The sequence below is a fragment of the Apteryx rowi genome, unplaced genomic scaffold (genome assembly GCF_003343035.1).
Source record: "Apteryx rowi isolate R43461 unplaced genomic scaffold, aptRow1 scaffold_86, whole genome shotgun sequence".
Lineage (NCBI taxonomy): Eukaryota > Metazoa > Chordata > Aves > Apterygiformes > Apterygidae > Apteryx > Apteryx rowi.
Window position 1 is genome coordinate 1175940 of NW_020451160.1, and position 11672 is coordinate 1187611.

The 11672-nt window shown below is 43.2% G+C and overlaps 1 protein-coding gene across 4 annotated transcripts in view; it reads left to right on the forward strand.

Moving 5' to 3' along the window:
* GRB2 (growth factor receptor bound protein 2) overlaps window positions 1-10280 on the forward strand; it is a 62789-nt gene extending 52509 nt beyond the window's left edge. For all 4 annotated transcript variants that reach the window (XM_026090357.1, XM_026090358.1, XM_026090359.1 and 1 more), the window contains 3 exons: window positions 3645-3767; window positions 6355-6523; window positions 7969-10280. In XM_026090357.1, the coding sequence (XP_025946142.1) occupies window positions 3645-3767; window positions 6355-6523; window positions 7969-8154 (478 nt within the window). In that variant the 3' untranslated portion in view covers window positions 8155-10280. The remainder of the gene's footprint in view (window positions 1-3644; window positions 3768-6354; window positions 6524-7968) is intronic.
* Window positions 10281-11672: the final 1392 nt, after the last annotated feature.

Genomic DNA, 11672 nt, shown 5'->3' on the forward strand with positions numbered 1-11672 from the left:
AAATGGCAGAGTGAAGGCTCTGAGGGACCATGCCCCCGAGAAGGTGCAAAGATGCACTGCTTTAGTGCAGCTAAGTGGGAAGCGAAGCAAGGATGCACAAGAAACTTCTGAAATTGCTTAAATAAAGTCTTGTCTGCTGTAACAACAAGACTAGTTTTCCCTGATCCTGCTAGTCCAGTGGGGATCACAAATGCACGTGGTTATTTCCATCTCTCATGAATTTAAGTCCTCGTACATCTTGTAATAACAGTTTCACAGGCGTTTGAGTTCTACTGTAATGATGATACTCTGTTCATTCTGTAATCATCTTGGTTTTAGAGAGACAGAGCTTGTCAGTTTTTTACTTACTGCTACCAAAGAGGGAATAAACAATGTTGGAGCCTGAAAGTAGGCAAGCTTGCTGATGATTTTTAAGCATGGTTAATTTGGCCTTTTTTGAAGATGTTTAAACTGCTGATGGCAGCTAGATGGTGAGAGTTAACTCCATGTGTCAGCATTGCTGGGAGTCTTAACTAGTGCATTAACAACCCTGGGAAATTATGCAAAAGTTTTTATAGCATAATGTTTGCTTAGCTGTAATGCAGAGCTCTCTAAGTAGTCCAGCAGGTCATACAAAAAGCAAACTGCAGGCAGCTGACCAGGTGCGAGAAAGGGAATGTTCTTTTTCTCAGACTAGTGTCGAACTGTGTTGTGGGAAGGTGGCGTGAGAGCTTTTCAAGAGGGTTTGGAGAGAAAGAAACTGAAAAATGGCTTTCTATGGTAGCCCTATCCTGGGATCTGAGATCCTGAAATCCTCCAGCCCCACAGCTAGTCTTAAATGTCATGTTCTTCCTGCACGAATGTTGCAAATATTCCAGTTTGCTTTGTAACTATTAGCAAATTAAGCAAAAGGAAAATGTGGAGCCCTTCGGTCACCAGCTGAGTCACCTGGGCTCCAAACGGTTAATCTGGATTGCACTTCAATTAACAAAACAAAGCTGTAAGTAGATAGAGCCATGATGCTCAGTGAAGAGCYGCAGGAAACTCTGGGCAGGGAGGCTTCCTGCGAAGGCACGGCTGTGCAGTTCAGCACAGGGCTACCCTTTTTCTTTTTAAGGGGCTGGGGGAAGAATTTGCTGTTTGTGGCGTGGCCTGGGTCAGACTCGTGTACATGCATCTCAACTGTTTCTATTCCTATTACACGGTTCTTGCAGACAATGCTGAGGTGTCGCTTTGCGATACTGTAACTTAGGTGGAGGCAATATAGCCAAGCTAAATGGTTGCACTAAGCGAAGCCAAAAGAATTTCCGATGTGCTGATTGAAAGGAGTCTGAACGCGACGTGAACTCTGCGTTGTTCCGATCGGTGCATCTCCCTCTGGCTGTGCAGCATCAGCAGTAATATCTGGATTTGTTTTTGCAGTGCTGACTGGATGAGCTTCACCTATGTTACAAAGCTTGTTGGAGACAAATGTTATCAAGCCCAGCCGCTCAGAAAGGAAGCTGTGGGAATGTGAGGGTCCCTTTCTTTGGCTCAGTTCTCCTGGGTGTGCAGGGATTTTGTTTCAGTCGTTTGTAGGAAAGATTTTTACKTGCAGAAAGTTTCTGATGCTTTGCATGCATGTTCTTAAGTAGACAGTATTCCCTCGAAGTAACTTTCTTTGTTTCTTCATGATCTGTGAAAGCCCCAGAAGTGTTGGGTTTTCTTTCTTTGTCTTTTTTATAGTTAAAAATCAAGCTCCTTTTAGTCTGTGGATGGCTAAAGTGTTAGTGAAGTCATAAAAACTACAAGAGTGCTCAAGAGTTGTGGAAGTTTTCTAATCTCTGCCTCCTGTTTAAACTAAAATGCCTTGAAAGCAGCTGGCAGAAAACTGAGAATTTGACATTGTTACTTTGCAAGTGTTACTTCCATTAATTGAATTGTACACTTCTGCTCTTTAATGATTCAGTAAAATTGAAGGGAAAAATAGGGTGAAATAAGAACTATGGCAAGATATCTAAAATCATAGTATAAAGCTTGCATTATGTAATATTTGGCAGGGATAAATTCGAGTCTTGCTTATCTTTCTCACGACTGTGCCAAAAGCTCAGGTAAAAAAAAGTACTACCTTTGAATTCTGAAGGAATTGCACATAACKGTTTCTCTTGGCTGATTTTGGAGGCGGTAGAGTGCAATGAGAGACAGGTGGGCACTTCCTCTGCTGGCTCTGCCACCACCTCCCATACTGAGAAGCAATGCAGGTGCAAAACCACCAAGGAAATACTAAATGCCATCAAGTTCTTTGTCACTGGAAATAGGATGGATGTGGGAGAGAGCTTGTCCATTCCGTTCCAGGGCATGGAAAGAACAGAAACAAGACTTACAATTAAGTTAAATATGTCTAGTTGGGGAGCTTTTCTCACTTTCTGCCTGCCTGTGACTCCGCTCCCAGCACCCACCTTAGCTTTTGGACGCATGATATCTGTTTTTGACCACAGTGTTCTGGTATGCCAGTCACTAGGGTCGGAAAGGTTGGACTCTGTGCTGCAGGAACAACCAACTGCTGAATGAAGCTAGTCATTCTGCCTGCTGAAGTAACTATGTCCTACCACCTGATCTAAAAGAGACTGTTTTTTGACAAAAAATCTAATTTTCATTCGTGCAGGTTCTTGTTTCTGCAGCTGTAATGTTTCTGAAGAGAAACCTGTGAGCAAACTGTGTTTTGCTTGAGTTTTACAAATGCTATATATATWTTTTTAAGGCTCCTATCTGTTAAAATAGTGATGTTTCTGTCCTTAATCCTGTATATACCTGTGTTATACATTGTTCTGCTCTGCAAATAACTGAGGCACTGGTGGCTTCTCCTTAGGAGGCATAAAGAAGTCTATGTAATTACTCCCCACTGATTATCTTTGGGTGCTGCTAGTGAAATAAATGTTGCTATATTGTAGAGAAGTTCCATAGCGACTGGCCATCAGTGCATGGGCTCCTGTGTTGTCTCTGGGTTGACGGCATCATACAGTCTGCACAACTAAAACCTTGCATCTTCTTCTAGAGACACGAGACTTTATTCCTTTGTGATAGAGGAAGGGTTAGGACTTGAATTTCTTGCTTGAGCTAGGCATTTAGTCTGTTTTTCTTTAGGTTATGGGACTTGTTTGCTAAGGTATCTCTGTAGAACATAGTAGACTTTTTAACTGTGTCCAAAGTTAAAGCCGGTACCCAGGGTAGTTCTTAGTCTCACAAAGCCAGACTTTGCTGTGAAGCAGTTGTGTAAATTAGGTGGTTGTTGTGATAGTTTATATGCTAAACTGCAGTTACAGTAGGGTGCTAAGCAATGTGAACAGCATATTAAATTGTGAGTAGTCTTTTTCCCCCTCTAAAGATAAATTCTGTAACTTGAGGATTTCACTCTTACCACATCACTGCTCTGGTAAATTAGGTGAAATAGGGCTAGTGTGAGCACCTGCTCGTGAAGTCATGGTAGCCTTCATTCCCAAGATGAAACAGTATGAAAGGGTGCGTGGTGTTCAGTTGCCTGTATTAGAGTGGCAATGAAGAGTAGCTTAGTTATTTCTGTTAGGAATCATTTCATGTTGGTGCGAATATCTAGGTCAGGGCCTTCCATGAGAGGATTAAAGTTCTTAACTTTCTCTTTTGTTTCCTTTTCTTCCTTTACTCCACAGATGGTTTTTTGGAAAGATTCCCCGAGCAAAGGCTGAAGAGATGTTAGGCAAACAGAGACACGATGGTGCCTTCCTCATCAGAGAGAGTGAGAGTGCTCCTGGGGACTTCTCTCTCTCAGTCAAGTAAGTAATGCCCAGAAGCAATAATATGTGGTAATCAGGACATCTAGTGCTCGTTTGGACTCATGGATAAAGGACAGGTGATTGTCAATGCTGAAGAGCAGGAATAATCTTCCAGATGCCCTATAGCATGCCGGTTCTTCCAGTGATACGTATTTATTCCCTCTTTAGTAAGAACAAATATATGTACTCTGTTTTGTAATTAGCTACTTGGCTGCCCTTGGTGGCAAGTTGTTGCCTGACTTAAGCAGCAACAACTAGCCGTTGTTTTGTTTGTGGATCCCATTCCTCCTCCTGATGGCTATAAAGCGCCTGGTGTGTACGTGCTTCTCTCCTGTCTTCCTCCATTCTTCTTCAGAAGCAAAAATTGTTATTCCATCTTCTGTCTTTGTCTACCTGGTACACTTCCAGATATGCTTTTCATGACTGCTTGGCCCATGTCTTGGAGATATTCATCTTGTCTTGCACTGGGATGTGGAACTGTGGAAACAAAGGCGTCTTCCGTTTCTCACCCGCACGTTCCATGTTGGTAGAGAATCTTAGTCTAGAAGCAGTGGACTGAAGAGGAACAGTTCTCATCCTTGAATAACCTTTCTTGATGTGCTAGCTCTTAACTGTCAGGAGTTCCTGCTAGTTAGCCACGGCCTACATATTACCATGCTACCTATCTCAACCCCTCTGAAGCCACTGTAAAATAAAGTAATGGTATTACAAATTTGAAAGGGTGTGAGATGTAATTTAACATGGAGCGAGGGAGGATTCTGTCCTCAGCAGCTGATTTCCCTTTTCCTCCACTTTCTGTAATCTTCCCTTTTCCTACCAGAAATGATCAGGATATTCTTTAGAAGCCAGGCAGTAGATCTTGATTATCCATGCAAGATTTCTCGTTTGCTGGATTTTCCATGGCTGTCACTGATCTGTCTTGACAGGATTTTTTTTGCTCCTTTGGTCTGTAATCAAATTTTTGTCCTCCTGTACAGCAGCACTGAGTCATGCCAACAAACTGAATTAAAGAGATGTTTATATTTCTGTAGAGAGATGTTTATATTTCTGCCTTGGGTACAATCATCTGAGCTAGAATACTAGATATGAATGGAAGTTTCATTCCAGAAAGTGTGTTTCTTTGTAAAACCTAAAGTTGTAGCAGCACTTCTCTGCCTGCCTGTTAGCTTAGTGTTGCCATCTGGTGGCAAGTTCTCAGTTGCTTTTTTTTTTTGTTGATGTACTTTGGGAAGAAAAAAAAAGTTTTCTAAAAGATGATCTGCAGGATTTGAAATGGAGAGAAACTCTCAGGCTGAGGAAGGGAGAGCTGAGGCAGTACCCATGTTTCATGTTTGCTTTGTAGCCAAGATGGTGTCTACATTTTCAGCCAAGGTATAGAAAATATGCATGCCAAGTAGGAATAATTGTCTCCTGTTTTCAGTGTTTTGGACTCTAAAGGAAAAATATCAATGTACTTTTTCACTTGGAAAATCCTGATGGACCTCTTGGAGTTCCTCTTTATTCAAAATAAAATTGCTGAGAAAATAGCTTTACCGAATGCCAACATTTGCCAGAATTGTTAACACAGAATTGAAGTTGCGTCAGTATATGTGCAACATCACCTTTTGTGCATTTTCTGTTGCGCTTTTTTTCTTTATTATTATTTGAAAGACGAGAGAGATCTTTTTGTTTTGCAAGATGGTCTTTTAGACAGTAGTTCCACAGTTGGCGCAAGTCCACGCTGGCTGCCAAAACAGGCAGTCCTGCCCTCCCGGCAGCAGTTTTTTCCCAGTAGTTCCCCTACACCGGGACTGGTGCTTGTGCATCACGTTGTCTCACACACGCTAGTGCTGGAGTGGGGAGGATGGACGGAGACTGTGAGAAGCGCAGGACCCACAGCAAGAGTAGCACAAACTTTAATGGGCTTGAGTCAGTTGTGAAATTGCTGTGTGTGGAGAGCTAAACCAAAAAGTGCTGTTGATGTTCGGCTTTGAAATCTTGGTTTTGGGAATGTGGAGTGGAAAGCGCTGTTGTGCAGCTACCTTAATGTGCCCTTGCACTTGTGTCACCAAGTCTCTGACGTGTCCCAGGTATTTTGTGCACTTCTTCAGTGACTCGGGTGACTGTATATGTATATCAAAATGTACATGTACTGGATGCCAGCTGTGTGGCAATATAGTGTAAAAAAAATTGGAATGTTGCATGTGATCTGGGAGAAGGGGTGTTCTGAAATGAGGAATCCTTGACCAAAAGACCTCAAACTTATCCTACAAATTTGGAGAGATTTGAAAAGCTGATTTTAAACTAAAGTTTTACTATAAGAAGTAAACATGTAGAGTTTGCAGACTTTTTTTTCCCCCTCAAATAATTCAGTATTTGGAATCTGTCTCTGATAGCTAATTTCTGTAAGATACAAGTGAAAAGTAGCTTTTAGATATGGCCTTTACAGCATCCAATTGGTATCTGTAGTCACAGTGTCACTGTTTTCAGTGTGCTCTGAAGGGGGCCTTTTTATGTTCAGGACTGATTTTGTTCTGGCTGTCCCAGAAGAAGAGTACTCAAAGTACTGATAATGTGCTTTTTTCTGTTCTTCATTCCTTCCTCCCAGGTTTGGAAATGATGTGCAGCACTTCAAGGTGCTTAGGGATGGGGCTGGCAAGTATTTCCTCTGGGTGGTGAAGTTCAATTCTTTGAACGAGCTGGTAGATTATCACAGATCCACATCTGTCTCCAGGAACCAGCAAATATTTCTCCGGGACATTGAACAGGTGCCACAGGTAAGAGAAGCAATGTCCTCACAGGGAGGACTTTATTTAGACTATTGCAACCCACCGGCTGAAGTGGGGTTGCGTCTTAGAGTAAATGAATAGGGATGGACAGGAGCTGACCTGGACATTTTTCTTGTCTGTGGAAGTGTATCTTTGGATCCTGCAGCCAAACCTAAGCTGGGAAATAAGCTGGGTGTTTATAAAAACCTACCTGCTAACTGCTAGTCTCCCCTTTTGTTCTAGTGAAGTGTTATTGATGCTTCTTGAACGTTTGGCTTGTCTTAAGGTTTATAAATGATGCTGCTGAAGTAAGGTCGCCTGCTGATTTCTGTAATTTAAAAATGGCCATGTTCCTATTTTAGGACACAGTAAGAAAGGATCTTTCCTTTTCTTTCTGTACTGGGGCACAGCCAGAACTGTGCCCATCAGGAGCATGTTACAGGGAGACTTTGGTGTTGGTCTTTCCTGGAGAGGTGCAGCTAAGGGAAGAGGTGGTTACAGGTAGTAGCAGATGGAACATCTCTAGCTTGCTCTTTTGGACCTAGCCCGTAGTAGCAGAAACCAAAAACTACTGCTAAGTGTCAGCAGAGCAGCTTGTGTATAACTCGCTCTTTGTTTTGTTCCGTTTCCCAGGGCTATTAAAATGTTACGTTGGATATAACTGAATCTTTTCATCAATTTTGGAGAAATCCTTCTGCCTCTATATGCAGCCTTCTAGTTCTCRCTTGAAGACAAGGGGCATGGAGTTTGTACCACTCTGTGGGTGCTGCCTGCGCCCTTTGCCACAGTGTGTCTGAATTAACATCTGGCTCTAAGCAGTTTGGTCAGTGCTAAACAGGATCAGAAAAGAGGTGGCTAAAAATGACAGGCATGAAAATTCCTTTCTAGCCTCACAATTTTAAGAATACAAAAATGTGTTTTTTAATGAACCTTTAGCTTTTCCRTAAGCATGGAAGCATTTGGTGACCAGACAAAATGCTCTGCAACAGAACTTCTTGATATATGTGAACGGTGGAGAACTTTCAAGGAAAGTATGTAAAATGCCAACATTTAATTTTTAAAGGAAACTTAGTGTATCACAGTATTAGGTAGATTAGTAATATTCATGCTGTCAGTGAAAACGGGGCAAATAAGAGAAAAGAAATTGYGTTGCAGTAGAGTACAGCTTTATGGTAAGTCATGAACATTGGAGCATACTAGGGAAACATTGGAGACATCATCTGCTATCTTTATTTCAGCTCTTTCACAAAAACTTGACTCTTTTTTAAGGTCTTCTGTGGGCTATGCTTTCCTTTTTTAGCATCTTGTTGCAGATGGTGGAGGCTGGCTTTCAGAGGGATGAAACGGCCTAAATGTTTACTGCCAGACCTGGTGTAAGCTGAGCCCCTGTCTGAGGGAGCAAGTGTCTTGTTCTGGGGAGGGTTCTCACTTTGTATTTTTTGCATCTCTTTCAGCAACCGACGTACGTTCAGGCCCTGTTTGATTTTGATCCCCAGGAGGAAGGAGAGCTAGGCTTCCGCCGCGGAGACTTTATCCAAGTCCTTGACAATTCTGACCCCAACTGGTGGAAGGGAGCCTGCCACGGACAGACGGGCATGTTTCCACGCAACTACGTGACCCCAGTGAATCGGAACATCTAGAGATAAATATTAGAGATTATTTAAAGAAACCAGAGAAACAGTAAATACACATACAGAGCCTAACTGCAGCCAGTGACCTAAAAATCACACGGCGATAAAACCCGAGTCACCTTTCACCGTGAGGTGATCCTCCTTCACTCAGTATGGAACTGCAGGGGTGGGGGGAGAGTTCAACTTACACACCAAAACTTAACTTTAAAAAAAAGAAAGAAAGAAAGAGAGAGAGAGAAAAAAAGAAATGAAAATAACAAATTTCCTCAGCTGCTCCTGGGTTACCCCCTTTCATTCACTCTTCTTGTTTCCCCCTCCTCCTCTGTCCATCAGTGCATGACGTTTTAATGCCATATAAAGTCCTAGCCATGCAGTTAAAGGAAAAGGGAGAAACTCTGCGGGTATTTTCTCTCTCTGCAAGCAGTCTTCATTTGACATGAAGGGACATGAGAGAAGAACCAAATCCACAGTCCTGCCTTTAAAAAAAAAAAAAACAAAAACAAACAAAAATCATCAGTCTTTGCTTTTGCCTTCAACATTCAGCTCTTCTGGCCTGGGAAAGATGAGGTGTTGCTCTAATTTTTATTTTCCCTTCTCCTTTGGCACTTTCTTCTGRAGCTCAGCAGCTTCCAAGCAGGGGAAGGGAAAAGAATTTGTGTGGCTTTTGTTTTGTTTTTTTCTTTTGARTCACAGAGCTGCTTTGAGAAATTCCAACCTACAACTGAAGTCTGTTCTTGCTGTGCTGACAGCTTTTTATTGTTTTTTCTTAAAGGTGTACGGTTGAGCACATTCTGTAATTTTTTCCATAGTGCCTTCCCTTATTTTCTTTTTTTTATTATTTTTTAAGTTAAAAGGACAGTCCAGAGCTTTTCAGAGGATTTTTTCTGCCTGTGTAAATATTTTGGGGGGAAGGGTGTAAAGGAGGGTGGTTTTACCAATGGACATTTAAGAAAAAAATCTACAAACAGAGATGGAGCTTTAATTTAAGATTTGTCTTACTGTTTGACTTTCCTTATTCCAAGGAAAAAAAAAAATCCAAGGCATTCAGTGGCAGCTTAGGCTGCTCAGAGGTGGGGAGCTGCAACCAGRCGCCTCAAAGGAAGTAAGAGAAAGGGGAAAGTTATAACCAGGGAAAATGAGGAAGACTATTTTGGGGAAGGGAGGGCAAGGGGGGAATTTGAGACATACGAGCCCTGAGATGTCCTATAAAGCGTACATTCCTTTGATGGAAAACTCTATCATGCAGAGAAACCTCAAGAAATAGTGCTTGAAAACACTTTATGCTGTTAGCGAATGTTTCTACGTGATGCATGTGATCAGCCTATCTTTTTGGCCTGGGTAGGGAATATTTGCAGTCATGTGGCTCTGGAAAAGTGGGGTTGGCCTCACTGTTCTCCAGTTTCTCCTCCCTCCTCAGGTCAATGTTACTGTTGAAAAAGTAGATTTCCCTCCCCTGCTCCCCATTCACAGCAGGCTGTGTGATGACTGTATTCCCCACCCCTCACCGTAATGGCATTTATTTTGGCCATTTGCTCCTCCACCGGAGCAGTGCGATGTTCAGTCGGACAAAGGAAAGAAATCAGACTGCACCGCTCCTTGTGCCAATCTTCAGTTGCATTATTTTTCCTTTTGATGGCCCCTTGGCTGGATCCCTTCGCCCCACCAACGAATCCAAAAGCTGCAATGGAGATCTCCTCCCGCCCTGCTGAAGCACGGGYGATCTTTTGTTGGAGGGTGCCTTTTTTTGTACTAAGTGTTACAAATGTTTTATTCCTGAGACGGACTCTGCCTTACACTTTAATTTTCCAGCAGATGAAAGAGAAGAGCTATCCTGTAGAGTATTACTTTCTCCCCCTCTCCTTGCTAGCTGTCACTCACTTTCTTCCTTCTTTGTAAAGTGATTGGAAAAGGAATCTATGGCATTCTACACCTGGACCATTTGATTGTTTCCTTATTTTGGAATTGGTGTATATCATACAGCCTTGCAGACATATGTCTTGTGTGTGTATATATATTAAAAAAAAAAAATCAGTGTTTAAATAAAAAAAGGCCTATGTACTTAATCCTTTAACTCTGCAGCAGCATTTGGTAGATAGTAATTAACTGTGAATAATAAATATACATTGAATTCTTCACTTGAGCATCTGTCTGTTATTTCAGTTAACTGACCAAAATATCAAGCTAATTTATAGAATTCGTAGGGGAGGAAAAAGCTGCAAGATGTGCTCTGACATGAAGTGCTTGGACTCTGCAGAATCATGGCTTGATCGCTGCATGCTTGGCTGAATTATTACTCTTTCAAGCTAAGTCAGCTGAGAAACGTGTCACTTAGCTTGTGTGACAGTATCGACAGCGGTGCTGGGGGAAAGGAACTGTCGTTGCTTCCGGACTTGAGGACTGTGTGTCTGTTAGCTGAATGGGTGGGTGGAACTTAAATATGTCTRCCCTTGCTTTTTCCAAGCTTTTTTCCTAACTGCTCAAGTGGGCCTGTGGTACTGACCCTAATCTAATAAGGAACCAGTAGCAGAGATGATGTGCTAGTTATTTCCCGAGTGCCCGATGGTTCCTTCCTGCTCTGCCCCGCCGCAGGACAGAGCGGGGAGGATTAGCGTCCAACTGGTTTAAGAGCAGCAGCTATGGCTCGGAGCGGCCCAGGAGCTTGTCCTCCGCTTGATTTACTCCTTGTGGGTCATATTCCATGTTCTCTTGTTGCCAGAAGAAATGGCACTGGCCGGTCCCACTAATGAGGCGTGCGGGCCGCTGTGCATGTTGCCTTTCAGCAGCCGTCGCTGTCGGCTGTGCAGCTCCTCCCCAGCCTTCTCGTGTGCAGGTTGTGCCCGTGATTTTTGTAATGGATTCTTCTATACACTAGAAAAAGGCTCAGTGATGTGAGCGTTTGGTCTGCGGGTTGTTTTTGCTGTTGCTCTTAGTTATGCTCAAATACAGGCATAGTCAAGGAGTTGGCTCAGAAATGTCCTGATTATCCCATTGTTGGTTCTTTATTTATAATTCATGCTAGGGAATTCRATATAGAAATGACTTAGAGCGGTGTGCCTCGAGCTTTTGGCTCCCTTTTTTATAATGCTGTAAATCATGTGGTGTTCATAGCTTGGGTCTCTGCTGAAAACTTTAGAGAAACCTTCTTTCCTTGTACTTTGTAGAGGGAAGAAAAATGCGCTCGTTGCTACTGTGGCTGCATAGCGTCAAGGCTAAGGCAGCTGTAACCAGTCCCTTCGCGGCCGGGTTCCCTTTCTCACGCACCAGCTGTGCGGACCCACTTGCCAGAGGGGGTGGCAGGCTGCGGGAAGCCCCCGATCCCACCTGCCTCCCCGGCCCCAGCTGGCACCGCAGCTGCCAGCGGGAGGGCGAAGGGAGGTGGCGGCTGAGCAGAGCGGCAATTGCTGGTTCTCAGTGCAGACGTTGTTATAAAAGCAACACGGGTGACGGGGCAGCAGGTGCCTAGACCTGTAAATTGCCGAAAATTAGGTATTCAGGATGCCAGGCTGCCCGGGGGCGGGGGGGTGCCG